A 20,100-nucleotide genomic window follows, 5' to 3' on the forward strand; every position below is an offset into this window, starting at 1 on the left:
AGGAGGAGGAGGGAAGGAGTGATAGCCCTGTGTATGATGCCTGTATTGTTATGTCTGGAACTGAGGAGGAGGAAGGTAAACCCCAGGGAGGCATACCAATGGTGGCAGTGGTAACACGTCAGCAGCATGCCAGGGCTGCAGCTTTAACAGGAAGGGAGGATGGTGATGCAAGGGGCAAGCTGTGTGACTTGCAAGCCCCAGCAGAGGAAGGTGGAGATGCGAGTTCACCTGGGGGGAAATGTGCTCCCTGATACCACAAGATGGGGGGAGGGAAATGAGCATTTCCGGGAAGCTCTGCGCAGTGACCCTTCCCTTGAAGGGCTGAGACAACGTGCTGAACATACAGGTGTTGACACAGATGGGCATCGGGTATATTGGGAAAATGATATCTTGTACTGGGAGTCCCTTTCCAAAGGCATGCTAGGGGCCCAGGAGAGAGAAAGGCAGTTAGTGGTTCCTAGGCAGTACAGGAAAGAGCTGCTGAGGTTGGCCCATGAGACCCCCCTGGCAGGACATTTGGGAGTGGCCAAGACAAAGTCCAGGTTGGCACACAATTTCTACTGGCCAGGTATGTGTACTGCTGTTGCCAATTATTGTACATCTTGTCGTGTCTGCCAGAGGGTGGGTAAGTCTGGGGATGTTACTCGTGTTCCCCTAGTTCCCCTATCAGCAGGGACGTGCACACATAGGAGTGAAAGGGGGCTGGAGCCCCTGCCCTTTTCCTCACCTGCCCCTCTAGTGCCCTCACAAAAGGAGCTACAGACTTAGGCTGACAAGTGAAGTAAAAAGGATCTATTGCTGGAGATTTGTATGTGGTTTAATGGAGGGTGCTGTGCCCTCCCTGCAGCAAGGGGGCACCACTCACCCTGTCATTATCTGCTATTTCTTTGCTTCTCTCCACGCGGAGGAGACAGGAGCAGCGGAGGCAGAGGGAGGCCCGGCCCACAGCATGTCCCGGCCACAAACCAGTCTATGCAGCCCTTACTGTAAGTAACTGTAAATATATGTGAGTGATTGTATGTCAGTGTGTGTGTATATATGTGTGTGTGTGTGTCTATCTCTATGTATGTGCAGAGAGGGATGGATGGGGCCTTACTGTAAGTAACTGTAAATATATGTGAGTGATTGTATGTCAGTGTGTGTGTGTATGTATATATGTGAGTGTGTCTATCTATGTATATGCCTATATATGTGAGCAAGTGAATCTATGTGTGTATGTATGTGTATATGTATGTATGTATGTGTGTATGTGTGTGTGTGTGTGTTTATATATGTGTGTATGTGTGTATGTATGTGTGTATATATGTGTGTGTATGTATGTATGTATGTATGTGTGTGTATATATGTGATCAAGTGAATCTGTCTGTGTATGTGTATGTATGTGTATGTATGTATGTATGTATATATGTGTGTGTGTGTGTGTGTGTGTGTATATATATATATATATATATATATATGAGCAAGTAAATCTATGTATGTGTGTGTATATATCTGTGAGTGATTGTATGTGTGTACCTGTATGTATGATGTGCCTATTGGCTATATCTTTTAGTATATATTCCATGTTGTATGTATGTGTCAGTGTCTCTATGTATGTGTATATTACCTATGTACTGTATGTGCGTATATTACCTATGTACTGTATGTGTGTATATTATCTATGTACTGTATGTGTCTTTATGTGCTTGTATTTATTGTATGAAGCACATTATTAGGGAATTATTGGAGGAATGTAAGCACAGTATATAGGGAATTTATGGAAGCACAGTATATATTTCATTATATTGGAACATTATATTTTTTATGTATGCTGGCACTGTGTATAGATCCTTAGGGTGCGTTCACATGTGCCTATTTTTGCTGCAGATTTTGCTTCTCATTGACAATGGGAAGAGAAATCTGCTAAAGCAAATCTGCAGCAGATCTGCAGCAGAAAATACGCACGTGTGAACGCACCCTTAGTGGTGGCACAGTATAGTTAAATAATAGTGGCACAGTATATAGTTCATTAATGGTGGCACAGTATATAGGGAATTAATAGATGAATGGTGGCACAGTATATAGTTCATTAATGGTGGCACAGTATATAGGGAATAAATAGATGAATGGTGGCACAGTATATAGGGAATTAATAGATGAATGGTGGCACAGTATATAGGGAATTAATAGATGAATGGTGGCACAGTATATAGTTCATTAATAGTGGCACAGTATATAGTTCATTAATAGTGGCAAAGTATATAGGGAATTAATAGATGAATGGTGGCACAGTATATAGGGAATTAATAGATGAATGGTGGCACAGTATATAGTTCATTAATAGTGGCACTGTATATAGTTAATTAATAGTGGCACAGTATATAGGGAATTAATAGATGAATGGTGGCACAGTATATAGTTAATTAATAGTGGCACAGTATATAGGGAATTAATAGATGACTGGTGGCACAGTATATAGTTCATTAATGGTGGCATAGTATATAGGGAATTAATAGATGAATGGTGGCACAGTATATAGGGAATTAATAGATGAATGGTGGCACAGTATATAGTAGATGAATGGTGGCACAGTATATAGTTCATTAATAGTGGCACTGTATATAGTTAATTAATAGTGGTACAGTATATAGGAAATTAATAGATGAATGGTGGCACAGTATATAGGGAATTAATAGATGAATGGTGGCACAGTATATAGGGAATTAAGGGGGGGTACGGTATATAATTAAAGGGAAACTGACAGGCTGTTTACTCGCACTAAACCCAATACACCAGGTTACAGTGCATGTATACAAAAATTGGTCTTTCCATTTTCTAGGTATTGCCCCACATTGCTAGTATGCGAAGTCAGTCTTGTGCGCAATGGAGGCGGAGCTTCCCTGCCTCCATCCTGTATGCTGTGCTACGCCTCGCCATCTTTGTATATTTATAATTATTTTTTTTTTGCAAACTCTTGTATATTGTAGACTGTAAGCATATATTTGTGTGGTATCCCTCTCTTCAGTGTAAGAACCAGAGCTGTGTGGAGATTCCTGCATAAGGTGGGGGATGGGTGCTGGGGGGTTGGGGATGGGTGCTGGGTGATTGGGGATGGGTGCTGGGTGATTGGGGATGGGTGATTGGTGCTGGGTGATGGGTGATTGGTGCTGTATGATTGGGGATGGGTGATGGGTGCTGGGTGATTGGTGCTGGGTGATTGGGGATGGGTGATGGATGCTGGGTGATTGGGGATGGGTGATTGGGGATGGGTGCTGGGTGATTGGTGCTAGATGATTGGGGATGGGTGATGGGTGCTGGGTGATTGGTGATGGGTGCTGGGTGATTGGTGCTGGGTGATTGGGGATGGGTGATGGGTGCTGGGTGATGGGTGCTGGGTGATTGGTGCTGGGTGATTGGTGCTGGGTGCTGGGTGATTGGTGCTAGGTGATTGGGGATGTGTGATGGGTGCTGGGTGCTGGGTGATTGGTGCTAGGTGATTGGTGCTGGGTGATTGGTGATGGGTGCTGGGTGATTGGTGCTAGGTGATTGGTGATGGGTGCTGGGTTCTGTCATATAGAGCTCATGTGGGGGCATATAGGGGGAGATTTATTAAAACCTTTGCAGAGGAAAATCCTTCCGCAAAACGATCTGATTGGTTGCTATGGGCGACTGCACTGCTCTTTCTCTGCACAGGTTTTGATGAATCTCCTCTATAATACAGTATATTATAGGGCAGCTGTCACGTGTTTTCTGTAAATAAGACTGACAGCGCAGCCAAAGTGTATATACCCATGGCAGACCTTCATAGAAACTGTTCTTGACTCGATTTTACAAAAACACCAACTTTTATGGGGGCTAAGAAGGTTGAGAAAGCCTGGCGGGAGTCCACTGTATCCCTGGGCCGCAGCACATCTGCCCATTAAGTCTGGCAGATGTTTTTTAAATTATGAAAAGTGCCCTCTTTTTTACTTGAGCCCCTGCCCTTCAAAATGTCTGTGCACGTCCCTGCCTATCAGTCATATCTGTACCCTTTGAACGAGTGGCAGTGGATATTGTGGGACCTCTAACTATACCCAGCAGCACAGGGAAACAATTTATTCTCACTGTGGTGGATTATGCAACTAGGTACCCTGAAGCTGTTGCCTTATCCTCTGTCCGGGCAGATAAGGTGGCAGATGCACTGATCAGTATATTCTGCAGGGTGGGGTTCCCCAAAGAAATGCTCACTGATTAGGGCACCCAGTTCATGTCCAATCTCATTCAAAGCCTCTGTAAAAAGGTGAATGTACAGCACTTGGTAGCAAGCCCATACCACCCCCAAACAAATTGTCTCTGCGAGATGTTCAATGGCACCTTGAAACAAATGCTAAAAACATTTGTAGAATCGGAGGGCAGAGACTGGGAAAAGTATTTACCCCATCTGTTATTTGCTTACAGGGAGGTACCCCAAGAGTCTACAGGTTTCTTGCCCTGTGAGTTATTGTATGGTCGCAAAGTGCGGGGACCCCTAGATTTAGTTAGGGGAGAATGGGAAGGGGGGCTACATACCCCTGAGACTTCTGTGGTGGAGTATGTTCTGAGATTCAGGGACAGGATGCAGACATTGACTGGGCTGGTACAGGACAACCTCATAGCAGCACAGTCCAGGCAGAAGTACTGGTACGATCGCAATGCAAGGGACCGGGTCTATGAAGTGGGACAGAAGGTAATGGTTCTGAACCCCATTAGGCAGAATAAGTTGCAAGCTGCCTGGGAGGGTCCCTTTACCATTTTACAGTGCCTAGAACCCACCACATATGTAGTAGCCCTTGATGAGAAAGGTCAGAGGCAGAGACAGTACCACATTAATACGGGATACTATGACCCTGAGGAGGTGGTACTCAGTGTATGCAGTGCACCAGAGGAAGGGCTGGGTAGTGATCCCTTACTTGATCTAGTGGAGGAAGCTAAGAGTAGGGATCAATCCACAGCTCTTAGCGGCAAAGAAAAGGCAGCTTTGCCTGGGAATTAGTGTTGCTCGCGAATATTCGCAATTCGAATATTATTCGCGAATATCGCATATTCGCGAATTCGCGAATTTCGCGAATATAGCGCTATATATTCGTAATTACGAATATTCGTTTTTTTTTTTTTCTTCACAGTACACATCACAGTGATCACCCCTCTCTGCTTCCAGCTTGTGTGGTGTAAAGAAGGCTGTAATACTACTGTGTGAGACTGGCATACGAAAATTCGCATATGTGAAAATTAGCATATGCTAATTTTCGCATATGCGAATATTCGCGTATGTTAATTTTGTATATGCTAATTTTCACATATGTTAATTTTCGCATACGCAAAATAAAATTAGAATATAACGAATATGCGAATATTCGCGAATATATGACGAATATTCGTCCATATATTCGCGAATATTCGCGAATTCGAATATGGCCTATGCCGCTCAACACTACTGGGAATGCAGGGCCTGTGGTGTCAAGAAAAGAAATAGATGGTTAAGGGAGACAGATCTATCAGCCTGGAGAGGCCTGATCTCTCTGTCTCCATCATAAGGGGGAGGTGTCAGGCCCAAGGCCTGATTATGGAAACATACATGTGTTTTTATTGTATCTGTGTATAAACTAAGACCTGGGGGTGAGAGGTCATTCAGACTGTGGGTTTGTGTATTGCATTTTATTGGGGGGTCTGGCTGTTTGGGACCAGTTTGGCCTCTGGTCCCATCATATAATCAAACAGATAAGGGGTCAGGAAGAGAGATGCCCCACCTGGCGGGATCAGAGGGGAGGGAGGGAATGGAGTTTCCCTCCAAAGAAGCAGATAAGACTTAAAATGCTGGACTCAACTGTTGTTCAAGGCTTTGCCACAAGCTGACAAGACCATCCTAAGAACAGCACTCTCATGGACTGCTATATCATCATGCTGTAAGAACTTCATCTTTTGTTTTCTGAACTTGCCTTGCAAAACTCTTTTATATATTTTTATACCTGTATGTCATTTGTTCCTGTATTTTTATATAGTCAGCACTGTGATACCTTTTATCAGATTAAATGTTTAATTAATCAGCTCTGGTCTTTGATCTCTAAATATATGAGCTCACCTTTCTGAAGGCAGCTCTGGTGGAAACACGTTTATCTAAGGGTTAATTTGGTGACTTGTGGGACTAGTAGTGGATACCCAGAGGTCTGGTGGCCTTAACCCTTGCACCATCACACTCTCTCTAGCGTCTTGGCTGGACCGATAGGGTGTGATCGTGACACCCACATTTTTATGCACCCACACCCAGATGTGCAGTAGTACAAGTCTTTTTATTTTACTGTTGTATCTGACCTTTTCCAGCATTCCACACACAATATGTGACAAGTCCTGGTCTCCAGGGGAGTGTGGCTATGCTGCAGTAGGTGGCTGGATAGTATTACATCAGTAAATTTCCATTTCCATCCTGCCATGGAATGCTATGAAAGGTCAAAGACAAGAGTAAATTAAAAAGAGGGGGGGGGGGAGTGGCACACAGAGTAATAGAAGTAATAGAAGCATATTACAAAGTATTATCACTTGGCATCATGAGCGGAAAGACTGATGAAAAAGGTAATCCTGGAATATCCCTAATGACCCATATTCCTAAAAGGGTGCACAAAACTCTTTTGACATGATGTGCAAAAAGATACCACAGGGTTCCAGGTGCTGGAGCACCACATGATGCTAGAACACAGGAGTGGCCCATCATATTTATCCCCTGGAAGTACAGTAGACAATGAAGGTTCTGATTAAATCACTGCAATGTTAATAGAATCATTGATGTGTCTGAAAATATCTATTCATGTTGCATACCTTGTAAATTCATTTCTCACTGCATGGTTTACATAATATTCATTGTGGGAATACTTTCCAATAATGATAAAAGTTAACAAAGCGACCATAAAAACATACACAGCCAGTTCCCTAAAAAAAAAAATATACAAAATATATATTACTTTATGATGGTTAATCTAGACAATCAAAAATATGTAAAAAAAAAAAAACAATAACCAAATATGAAAGTAAAAAAGCTGATGACAAAAATTGTTAATATAAAAGCAATGATTATGACTGCTGATATGCCTTTTTAAATTGTACAAAAAAAAATAAAAAATTATGAAGCTTAAAGTGGTACTCCGGTGGAAAACTTTTTTTTTTTTTTTTAAATCAACTGGTGCCAGAAAGTTAAACAGATTTGTAAATGACTTCTATAAAAAAAATCTTAATCCTTACAGTACTTATTAGCTGCTGAATACTACAGAGGAAATTATTTTCTTTTTGGAACACAGAGCTCTCTGCTGACATCATGAGCACAGTGCTCTCTGCTGACATCTCTGTCCATTTAAAGAACTGTCCAGAGTAGGAGAAAATCCCTATAGCAAACATGTGCTGCTCTGGACAGTTCCTAAAATGGACAGAGACGTCAGCAGAGATCACTGTGCTTGTGATGTCAGCAGAGAGCTCTGTGATCCAAAAAGAAAATAATTTCCTCTGTAGTATTCCGCAGCTTATAAGTACTGGAAGGATTAAAACATTTTAATAGAAGTAATTTACAAATCTGTTTAACTTTCTGGCACCAGTTGATTTAAGAAAAAAAAAAATAAGTTTTCCACATGAGTACCCCTTTAACCCCTTAAGTACACAGCCCATTTTAGAAATTTTCATTTTTGCATTTTTGTTTTTTTTCACCCTCGCCTTCCAAGTGCCATAACTTTATTTTTTCATCTTTGTAATGATACCTTTAATTTTACATAAAATGTACAGCACAACCAAAGAAATATTATTTGCTGCAGGAAATGAAAAAGAAAATTGCAATTTTCCATATTTGTTTTCATTTTTACGCTGTGGACTTTACAGTAAAATTAAAATTTTCTCCTTATACTGTAATTATACAATTAACCCCTGACTCAGGGTTTTTCCATTTTTGCAGTTTAGTTTTTCCTCCTTTCCTTTAAAAAATCATAATTCTTAAAATTTTGCACCTAAAAATCCATATGATGTCTTATTTTTTGCGCCACCAATTCTACTTTGTAATGAAATCAGTAATTTTACCCAAAAATCTACAGCGAAATGGTAAAAAAAAAATCATTGTGCGACAAAACTGAAGAAAAAACGCCATTTTGTAAATTTCTGGGGCTTCCGTTTCTACACAGTAAATTTTTCGGTAACAATGACACCTTATCTTTATTCTGTAGGTCCATATGATTAAAATGATACCCTACTTATATAGGTTTGATTTTGTCGTACTTCTGAAAAAAATCTTATTTATCTAATTTATACGATTAAAATTGTCATCTTCTGACCTATAACTTTTTTATTTTTCCACGTGTGGGGCAGTATGAGGGCTCATTGTTTGCACCGTGATCTGAAGTTTTTAGCAGTACCATTTTTGTATTGATCGGACTCATTCATTTTTTTCACGATATAAAAAGTGACCAAAAATACACTATTTTGGAATTTGGAATTTTTTTGCACGTACGCCATTGACCGGCCGGTTTAATTAATGATATATTTTTATAATTCGGACATTTCCGCAAGCGATGATACCACATATGTTTATTTCTATTTTTATTTACACAGTTTTTTTTTTTTTTTTATGGGAAAAGGGGGGTGTTTCAAACTTTTATTGGGGAAGGGGTTAAATGATCTTTATTAACTTTTTTTTTTTTCACTTTTTTTTGCAATGTTATAGCCAGGGCTGTGGAGTCGGTAGATAAATGTTCCGACTCAGACTCCACAGTTTTTGCACTTCCGACTTGACTCCCCGACTCCGACTCCGATGTATTAATATGCAAATGTATTTATAAACACTTACAGTTGAATCCAAGAAGTTGTTCCACCAAGTTCTTCTAAGCTCTTCTAGCAGAGAGAGGGTAGAAGCTGCTGCCTTCATTTTGTGTGCTGATCTGCTGCTGAAGATAGGGCAGTGGGAGGCTCCAGGAAGGGGCATTTATTATAAAACATAATTTCCCTAGTAGAATCCCACAGTCATGTTTAAAGCGCAACTGTCATGAACTTTTACTGCAATAAACTGAACACAGCATGTGTACTGTGTGCAGGTGGTTTGTATAACAACCTTTCTATCTAATAGTTCCCCGCTTTTATTACCCTAAAAAAGGCTTTTTATGAAAGCCACGGACAGTCGGGTAGTCGTGGCGGGAGGCCAGGGATGCCCCGCCGCCAGCCATGCCCATTGACTGTAATTGAGCGCTGGGTTTCTGTGTGATTAATTTCTTCTGATGTGCGCGCCGCTGCGTATAATGCTTGCGAGTGCTTGCTCCCCCAGCAAGAGCTCGCTCCCGCTGGTGTCTTTCTACTCAGGGCGCCTGTGCAGTGCGCCCTGAGTAGAGAGACGGCAGCGGGAGCATCGCGGACCTAGCGCCTCACCTACCCGACTGTCCATGGCTTTAATTACCCATATTACCCATAAAAAGCCTTTTTTAGGAAAATAAAAGCCGGGAACTATTAGGTAGAAAGGTTGTTATACAAACCACCTGCACACAGTACACATGCTGTGTGCAGGTTATTGCAGTAAAAGTTAATGACAGTTGCGCTTTAAAGTTTAAGCTAACAATCGGACTTTACAAGTTTTTATAGCCTTAGCTGAATGGCAGCAGTTTTTCCAATGGTTTACAGCTTCAGTCTTGAACTATTGACCCTCCTTTCCCTTCACTTATACAAGTGTCTCTAGTCCTGCAAAAAACATATTTACTTAATCCCTTATCAGTGAGAGGCTAGGTTACCCATGGGTTCCCTGTAACAGCAGAACACAACACTATGGAAAGTATAAGTATTGTCGCTCCTAATTGTGCGTTGTGTGCCATATAGTAAAGCACATGAAAAGCTTCTTCACGGTCACTTAACGTGTTTGTTTTGCGGTTACGTGAGGCACTGCATGCACTGGTCTTTATTCTTACAGTAGAGAAGTAATTAATTATAACTTTTTGTGAATTTGGACATTTAAACTTGCATTGTTTGTCGACTCCGACTCCAGGTACCCAAAATTTCATCCAACTCTGACTCCTCGACTCTGACTCCGACTCCACAGCCCTGGTTATAGCTCCCATAGGGAGCTATCACACTGCACACACTGATCTTTTACATTAATCAATGGTTTCTCATAGGAAACCATTGATCAATGATTCTGCCACTTGACTGCTTGAGCAGTCATTTGGCGATCGTACACTAGGAGGCAAGGTAAGGGACCCTCCTGCTGTCCTACAGCTGTTCGGGATGCCGCGATTTCGCCACGGTGATCCCGAACAGCCCCAAAAGCTAACCCGCAATACCTTTCTTATTTTTCTGTATACATGGCTAAGGGGGCTCATTTGTTGCACCGCCATCTGTTTTAACCCCTTTTGCATATATGTGACTCTTTGATCACTTAAGCTGTTCATTGTACATGATCATGAACATTATATTTTAAAAGTTCGGACATATCTGTACCTGGCAATGCCAAATATGTTGTGTTGATTTATTTTTTTTGCAATTTTTTATTGGTAAAATGGGAAAAGAGGGGGGTTCATTATTTTATTGGGGGAGGGTCTAATTACCCTTTATTAAAACCTTTTATTCCTATGTTTTAAGACCCCAAAGGGGACTATTTATAGCAATCTATTGATTGCTTATACTGATCAGTGCTATTCATAAGCATAACACTGATCAGTAATATTGGTGATCAACTTCTCTGGTTTGCCAGAGGGCAGACTAGAAGAGAAGATTGTTGGCAAGGAGGCTCCAGTAATTGCGCAGTAGATGGTCCAATGAATCTCTATAAGCCTCCCTAACTCTTCAGATGCTGTGATTAGTATTAGTATTGCGGTCCATCTGTACATCCTGACATGCCAGCGTCCCCTGATCTCGGCAATCTGGAGAATGCGGGGACGCATTTGATCATGCCACGTTCACAGACTCCAGCAATCAAATGGATAAAAGGTCAGGATCAGAGTTCCTCTAATCTAGCTTGTGCACCGGAGGTTGGCAAAGAAGCAGAGCTGTATGTTATAGCTCCAGTTCTCAGCATAGGAGCATCTGTGGAGGCTACACCCACCTCCACTACAGAGACTGCAAAATGCATTAAAAAGTGCAATTTCTCCATAAAACACAAGCCTTCATATGTTAATTGAAAAATATAAAACAAACAGCACTTGGATGGTGATGATAAAAAAAAATTTGGAAATTGCTTGGTCTAATATACATGCAGGAGGAGAAGGTTAATAAAGCCATATGTATTAAATGTAGAGCACTTTATTAAAGTCTTCTTTAAGATGGAAGTATATGTGTTACCTTAATATTTTTCCAATAATAGTTTTTCTTCTAAATTTGTCTCTGGTTACTTTAAGTTGTGCTGGAGTAGGTGGGCGAGCCAAGCGTAAATATCGAGCTCTTTTCCGGGCAGCAAGAATCTGTTAACAAATATCCAGATAGTCCAAATAAACAAAAAGATCACAATTACCATCTCCAAAAATCTTTTCCATATCCTAAAACCTTTACTGTACATACACTGTTTATTGAAGTTACTATAAAATAATTCTAAATGAAAAACAGATTTCAGCAACAAAAATCTAAAACATTTTCATAACATTTATCCTTGGTGTATTTAACATGATACCTTTTCAAAGGTTGGTGTTTCATGACTGCTCTGTCTAGAGTAGGCTGTTATATTCTCCAAAGGCACACATGGCTCACCAACAATGTACTTCACATCTTCATTTAATGCTTGCAGAAAGAAATCGGTTTTACCTCTTTTATTCCATGCTACAAACAGTGCAATGAATAAAATCTGCAACAAATAATTAACATTGCTGATGAAAGTCACGGTCATAGATGGATTACTACTTTCACATATCATGGACACATGACAAATCTCATTAACAGCCGTTACTTGTTAAGCAATAACTAATTCTGACAATTAGCATATTATTTTTCCTACATAGAAAAAGCTACATGGGCAGATCACAATATAGTGTAGTTCTACATGTTATATATTGTTTTATCATATATTCAACCTTACCTAGACATAGATATTTTTTAGCAAAATTATATTGACAGAAAGAGCATTGTGTACATGCAAAATTGTTGGTAAGAACACTACCAGTCAACCAACTTCTATCTTGTTGTTCAGGATTCTGACTTGAAAGGCCATCTACTATAGTTTTATTGGGGAGATTTATCAAAACCTGTCCAGAGGTAACTTTGCTGAGTTCCCCATAGCAACCAATCAGATTGCTTCTTTCATTTTTCACAGGCCTTTTCAAAAATGAAAGAAGCAATCTGATTGGTTGCTATGGGCAACTCAGAATTTTTTCTCTGGATAGGTTTTGAAATTCTACCCATTGGGGGACATGTATCAAAGATTTTACCCCTGTTTTGTGTGTATTTTTTTGCGCAAAATTTTGCGCAAGCCCTCCAGATGTGAGCATGTCCTCCAGATGTGGCCGAATCGGGGTACCTTGGAGTGACATCTAAAGTATGCACAGATTTATTAACTGCGTACTTTTCCTTTACACCAAAAATTTTGACGCAAGAGCAGTTTTTTTGCGCAAATATTAGCCATCTTGGACTTAACGTAGCAAGATGCTCTAAATCATTGATTCTATTTTCCAAAGAGTGGATTTAAGAGATTACTATATTTACCCGCAATTTATGAAGCTCATTGCGCTTGATTGATAAATTTAGCGCTTCTGCGCATAATTTTGAATTCGGGAAAAGGGGTAAATTGCTTCTACCATACACAAATAATGATATATGTCCCCCATTGTGTATATGTGTCATAAGAGGACACAGGCAGGACAGAAACCTCCCGTGGAGCAGAAGGGCCCTTCTGCTCAACAGGAGGTTTCTGTCCTCCCTGAGCTCGCCTTTGGACACCTGTGTTACGGTTTGACAGGTGTACCGCCCCAGTCAAACTCCCCACCTGTCAACTCAATAGGGACTTATTAGGGTAATAGGTTGAACTTTATGGACTCTGGTCTTTTTTCAACCTTATGAACTATGTTACTATGTTATGAACTATGTTACTATGCCACTGATAAGGATGACCCTTATGGTTCTAATGACTGATCGCTATATTAATACTAATATGCCATAGCTGATGCTGAAAAAAGATATTTGTTAAACTACCCTTAACACATAAATCAGCTTGCTATTTTCTTGCAACTAAGAAACCTTGGAATGACACCAGGAGGCCCAAGATGAGAAGTCAGAAGACAAAACATTTGAGGAAGATACAGATTGTATAGAAGGGCAAAGATCTGGGATTTTCCAGTATGAGAGCAAGAGGGCCACATAAATGAACTTTGGCCAAGAAAGAAATAAATACTAAATATTCTAATATATACAGAGATAAAGCTCAACTAACAAATCACCTGACACCCATAATGTGGTGGTGCACCATCTTGCTGGAAAAACTCAGGGAACGTGCCAGCTTCAGTGCATAAAGAGGGAAACACGTCATCATGTAGCAATTTCGCATATCCAGTGGAGGTTTCCATTGATGATGAATGGCCCCACTATTTTTGTACCCCATATACCACACCATACCATCAATTTTTGTGTTCCAACAGTCTTTGAGGGATCTATCCAATTAATGTTAGTGTCCGACCAATAGCGGTGGTTTTGTTTGTTAACTTCACCATTCACATAAAAGTTTGCCTCATCACTGAACAAAATCTTCTGCGTAAACTGAGGGTCCTGTTCCAATTTTTGTTTTGCCCATTCTGCAGCACCTGAAACTACGGATACTGGAAGCCTGTGGTAGCATTTCTCCTGTGGTGTTGCTATCAGTGTGTGAAGAGTGGGAGAAGAGGGTCGCATTGACAATCCAACACAATGGACAGCACATTGAACACATTTTAGAAGTGGTCAGAAACTTGTAAATAACTCATGAAAGAATAGAGTTATGTTAAAACCAAGCACATCATTGTTTTTCTTGTGAAATTCCCAATAAGTTTGATGTGTCACATGACCCTCTTCCTATTGAAAAAATAAAAGTTGGATTCAAAATGGCTGACTTCAAAATGGCCACCATGGTCACCACCCATCTTGAAGTTTTCCCCCTCACATATACTAATGTGCCACAAACAGGAAGTTAATATCACCAACCATTCCCATTTTATTAAGGTGTATCCATATAAATGGCCCACCCTGTACTTCCGTATAATAAACAGAAACTCTTTGAGAACTCTCTGGGAACACTCCTGAGTTTCCTGCTGAGGAAAGAGTTTTTATACCATCATTCTGTCTGGAGTGAATTTGCTTATGCCGGTCCTCAGCAATATGCACCTCAAGCCATCCTTGACACCACTACATCTTTCATATCTGGATAACACTATTACAAATGTCTAATAGCTGAGCCTATGAGGGTATTAGACGATATTGACACATAGAAATGTAGTCAGGATTTTGCTCAGTATTTTTATATTTTATGTTATGTTCATTTTCCACTGGAATAAAGTAGCTTATTATTATTGTTGTTATACATTTTTTAGAGTGCCTTTGGTTTCCAGAGAGTTGTACATATGATATGTGGCTAAAATACATATCATCATTACACAAATGTAGGAAAATGAATATGAAAGAGAGTGAATAACAGGCTGATAAAGAGGAAGAGAGGGCGTACATTTGCAAAGGAAGGGGAAGGGATACAGTAGGTGAGGGAAACAGGTGGTCATCTGTGAGCAGTTAAGGAAGCAGCCGTTTACATTGCTGTACAGTTATTGTAGGTTGTAAGCTTTCCTCAAGAGATGGGTTTTGAAGACTGGAAGTGTAAAGGTAATGAGTTCCAGCATATAGGGGAAGCACAAGAGAATTCCTGGAGACATTTATGTGAAGTGTGGACAAGGAGAGAACACAGGCAGAGGTTTTGTGAGGATCAGAGATTACTTGAGGGGTTGTATTGGGAGATCGGGTCAAAGATATATAAAGAGGACAGGTTGTGGATGGCCTTTTATGGCATTATGGCAATGGGTAGTGAAGGGATTTGCAGAGGGGAGAGGCAGAGGGGGAGCAAGAGGACATGTGGATTAATCAGACAGCAGAGTTGAGGATCGATTGGAAGAGAGCAAGTGTGTTCGATGGAAGGCCACAGAGGAAGATGTTGCAGTAGTCTAGGCAGGAGATAATGAGTGGATGTACCAGCAGTTTAGTTTTGTCAAAGATGAGAAAAGAGCAGAGTCAAGAAATATTTTTGAGGCGGAGAAAGCAGGAGGTTATAAGGGTCTGGATGTGCATTTTGAAAAACTAAGCAAAATTGATGACCCCAAGGCTGAAGACCACAAAGATGTATGGTTGGTGTGGTATCCAAGAGAGAGACAGATTTGAGACACCAAGGAATGAGAGAGTTTGTAGCATGAGTTGTCGATAGGTCAGACAGAGGATATGTCAGAGGAGCTCAGAGTATTGGCGTAATGTTGTGATGGTCAGCATGTCATTGGCCACTTTGCTTAGGATGGTTTCATTACAGAGATTTAAAAAAAAAAAGCCAGATTGTAGGTGGCCAAAAAATGAGGTGGATAAGGGGTGGAAGGATAGTTCAAGCTGTGACCTCCTGGAGCATAACTACAAGCTGCCGAACAGTCAATACTACACAACTGTTAATTCTTTAAAATAACTATAAATATTTTTTTTTCCTTTATTATTTTACCTATATTACACTACAGTATGGTGATATAAAGGCAAAATCATATAATTTAAAATGAATTAAGTATGTCTTACCAAAGCTGGCTGAACGATACATATACAGTAGATCAGTGAGAAAAACACTGCATGTAACCAAAGCAGACATTTTGTGGGACCAAACCTAAAGAGCAAATAAAAAACTTAGGTTATCTACATTGTCAGATTTAATTGCTGAGTATTAGATCTTTGGTTATGGCGAGGCTTAGCTAAACACTTATATGTGTAAATTATCTATGTGTTTCTACTAGTGATGACAAGTAGTAGAAACCTACAAGTTGTGAATCAGTATTCACCACCCTTACCAATTTAGAAAGTACTTATTTTTGAGTGTCTTAAAAGATTCCTGTTTTTTTGAAAAGTATAAATTAGATGCTAAGTTATTTCTTCCCCAAGATGGTGTCCTACAAAATAGAAAATATAGTGTAGAAAATGTATATTTTTTATGGGTGAGGGACATGAGTTTTAAACCAGCTAAACATGATTTAGCTATCACTCTTGTTTTGGCTGCTGATTTTGTTGCAGCTCCTGATCTTGCGAGATCCAAGCCCCCTAAGGCCCAAGAGTTAGCGACACTGGAAGAGCTATCCAGCTAGAAATCTGGATCACATAGTTGCTATATTTCCATTTGGGAACTTTTTGTATGGCTTTATCAGTACCCTTACAGACAGACTGGCTCTCTAGCCCCAATTTAATGCGTTTTTTCCTGCTATACCTGCCCACATTTCTGCAAAATTGCCTAATTTACAACGAATGTCTATCACAGTGAGCCAGTGACTCTATTTAGTGGAAAGTGTATGTTTTATCATTTTTGTTCTTTTGTGCTTTTTTTCAGTGGACATCTTGTTTTCATTTATGATACAAACCATTTATGATACAGACTAGTGTTGAGCGGCATAGGCCATATTCGAATTCGCGAATATATGGACGAATATTCATCATATATTCGCGAATATTCGCATATTCGTAATATCCTTGTTTTATTTTCGCATACGCGAAAATATGCGCAAATTCGCGTATGCGAAAATAACACGCGGAAATTAGCATATACTAAATTAGCATAACCAATAATTCGCATATGCGAAAATTAGCATATGCTAATATTCGCATATGCGAAAATTCGCACACCAGTCTCACACAGTAGTATTAGAGCCTTCTTTACACCACACAAGCTGGAAGCAGAGAGGGATCATCATTGTGATGTGTACTGTGATAAAAAAAAAAAACAATATTCGTAATTACGAATATATAGCGCTATATTCGCGAATATTCGCGAATTCGTGAATAAAATTCGTATTGCGAATATCATCACTAATACAGACCAGCAAAACAGCAAGAAAGTTTAGCTAGAGAGCTAAGTCTGACTTGAAGTGTACTTATAAAACCATGCTAAAGTTCCCAAATGGAAAGAGAGCAATAATGTACATTCCAGATCTATGCTCATATATCTGTATGTAGCAACAATAATGGTTAAAGGGGTACTCCAGTGGAAAATAATTTTTCTTTTAAATTAACTGATGCCAGAAAGTTAAACAGATTTGTAAATTACTTATATTTAAAAATTGTAATCCTTCCAGTACTTATCAGCTGCTGTATACTACAGAAATTCTTTTCTTTTTGAATTTCTTTTCTGTCTGACCACAGTGCTCTCTGCTGACACACTTTTTTATTAGAAAAAAAGAAAACATATCCAATGCAAAACACCCCTAGCAACGGACTACAAGGGCAGGATCTGCTCCCCCAGTATATATGCACAACTGCATTTGGGGTTGAGACCTCCAGCCATTTGAGACCACGTTTTTTGTTGTTGTTTGTAAATTTATACGTGGAGGTGTGTAAACTCCATATGTTAATGCGCCTTGAACATTTTCCAGGCAGCATTAGGGTTGCACCTGTGAGGCCATGCACCTATATCAGCCAACTTGGGTGGGGCTTGTAGCCTCTCTCCCCCCTTCCATTGTATGTGTGCTTAGTCACGCTGGAGGGAACTGGGAGCAGGCTACATGTCGACCTAGTGCTGCTGTAATTGCCCACTGGCCCCTGGTTTTTGCTTATTACGCACAGGTAGGTTAGCGTTAGGTCCCGTGCCATCTGAGAAACCTTGGCGTTGGTGTGCGGGATCTGGTGTGTCCTTCATATAAGGATACACTGGCGAATGTCTCAATTTTAACATCAGTGTTGAGGGATTAGCCAATGTCATTGTATACATCTACCACAGTAGTGCACCTACATTTCTGTATTGTATTATTCTAATTGTTACACATCCACACCGTTTATCTGGATTCTATTGTGGCACTTGTAGTCCGCTGCAGGCATCCTCCATTGTATGCATTTTTATGCTGGGGATCGCCCCTAGCAACGGACTACAAGGGCAGGATCTGCTCCCCCAGTATATATGCACAACTGCATTTGGGGTTGAGCACCTCCAGCCATTTGAGACCACGTTTTTTGTTGTTGTTTATAAATACAAAATACTCTTGCACAAAAACAAAACCCTGCCTAACCGGCCAGCCCAGCTTTACTAAAATATGTCCAAACTATCTAACACACTTACACACATACCAAAAATGAACATAAAAATAGCACAACTTGGCTTAAAATAAAAACATAAAATTTAGCATTACCCGGCTATAACTCAAAAGCATCCATACTTGGGAACACACAACAAGAAAACAAAACAGAAACATAACAAGCACACACAAAAAATAACCAGAAATACTCCAAATAAACCACATAAGCCACATGCCAACACAACTACTGGTCCAACTGCCATAACAACTATAATATGAAACAATATAGATATAAAACACAATATATTTACAAAATCACTAAATATTAGTATATAAATAACATATAAATATAATATATAAATAAAATATACAATATATGCACTACAGAAATCAAAATCAATAGAAAACCCTAAGAAAAGCCCTACACTAACACTACCCTCACCCACACCACCCCTCCTGTACATGGGTCAGAGTCCATACCGTTCGTACAGTTCAAAGTCCAGTGCTTAACTGACCCATGTCAGGTCCCCCAAAGAAAACACCACCACGCACAAATACACCCTCCCCACCTAACACTCCTCCCAGCCAACTTAAACACAAACTTCTACACACTGAACCACAACCCACTTTAGGCCCAAGTTTGGTCGCCTGTAATTCTTACCATATCAGCTTAAAACAAAACATAAAGCTAGTGTGCACATGCATTAGCCCACCACCAGGAAGAAGGATGGCAGACTTGATACATCAAAAATAATTTTAAACTCTTTCCCTAACTCCCCCTACAATTCTCCCTAATTCTAACCCTTCATTAAAACTAACCCTACTCTCACCCTATCTCTATCCCTATAACACTTCCCCTATCCAAAATAAAGGTACTCTACCCAAAAGGTCTAGTACCTAGGGCACATCAAAAGAAAACCCTCTCCACAGGAGAGAAGCCCTACTGGTACCAAGACTGCCATACTCCAAAGACCTGATCTTCCCGAGGTCACCGGTGATATTCCTACAGACCTCCACCTCGGAGAGGATTTTCTGCTGGGTTGACACTAAACACCGTGCATTCCATGTGTAGTACCTAACCACTAAGCTAACTAAGAATAAAGTGCCCCGGTCTCGGCCACCCAGGTTCCTAAATGCCCCATAAGCCCACTCCGGATAGGCAAGGCCGGCAAGTTGACTCCAGCCGATGGAAGCGCCCACCCGGTTGTAGACCCCTATATTAAAGGGACATTGAAGCAGGAAGTGATCCATGCTTTCCAGCGTGTCCCGACACTCTTCTCGGTGACATCCCCGGTCATCAGAGTTCCTGCACTTCAGGTTGTCCCTTACATATAGCTTCCCCTGAAAGCAGCGGCAGGCAAAGTCCCAAAACTTCTGGGGGATCCTTTTCATGTTTAAAAGATACAACCCCACCCTAAGATCCCGACCTGGGCAGTCCCTGAGCGCCAGAGGCTTCTGGAAGTGGGTCAACAGAACCAGTTTGTCAAGAAACTGCCTTGACTGGGTCCTGATCTCCCACACTCCCAGACCCCACCGACGTATCGCCTTCAGAGTCAGGGTAGCGTAAGCCGGAAGATATCCATGGGGCGTACGGAGGTCCTTCACTTGCCAAAACCATTCCCTGCAGGAGAGTACCCACGGAGGAGGTTTGAGATGTTGGCTTTCAAGAAGGTGTTCGTTAAGAACACCACAGGGTTTACCATAGATAAACCCCCTAGTCTCCTCGTGCGGTACGTAACCTCCCTCTTGACTAGGTTCATCCTGTTCCCCGATAACAGTTGGAAAAACAGGCTGTAGATCCTAGTATAGTAAGCCTCTGGCAAGATACATACACTGCCCAGATAGATAAACAAGGGGAGCAGGTACGATTTGATCAGGTGTACCCTTTCCCTGAGGGTCATAGACCAACCCTTCCACTGGT

At 40.7% G+C, this 20,100-nt stretch overlaps 1 protein-coding gene across 5 annotated transcripts in view; it reads right to left on the minus strand.

Annotated features, from left to right (window-relative positions):
- The window catches only part of PKD1L1 (polycystin 1 like 1, transient receptor potential channel interacting), a 329,432-nt gene that overhangs the window by 60,173 nt on the left and 249,159 nt on the right, over positions 1 to 20,100 (minus strand). For all 5 annotated transcript variants that reach the window (XM_056520283.1, XM_056520285.1, XM_056520284.1 and 2 more), the window contains 4 exons: positions 15,709 to 15,793; positions 11,606 to 11,776; positions 11,281 to 11,399; positions 6,808 to 6,918 (listed from right to left, as the gene is read on the minus strand). In XM_056520283.1, coding sequence (XP_056376258.1) covers positions 6,808 to 6,918; positions 11,281 to 11,399; positions 11,606 to 11,776; positions 15,709 to 15,793 — 486 coding nt within the window. The remainder of the gene's footprint in view (positions 1 to 6,807; positions 6,919 to 11,280; positions 11,400 to 11,605; positions 11,777 to 15,708; positions 15,794 to 20,100) is intronic.

This window comes from Hyla sarda, chromosome 5 (assembly GCF_029499605.1).
Source record: "Hyla sarda isolate aHylSar1 chromosome 5, aHylSar1.hap1, whole genome shotgun sequence".
Taxonomy (NCBI): Eukaryota; Metazoa; Chordata; class Amphibia; order Anura; family Hylidae; genus Hyla; species Hyla sarda.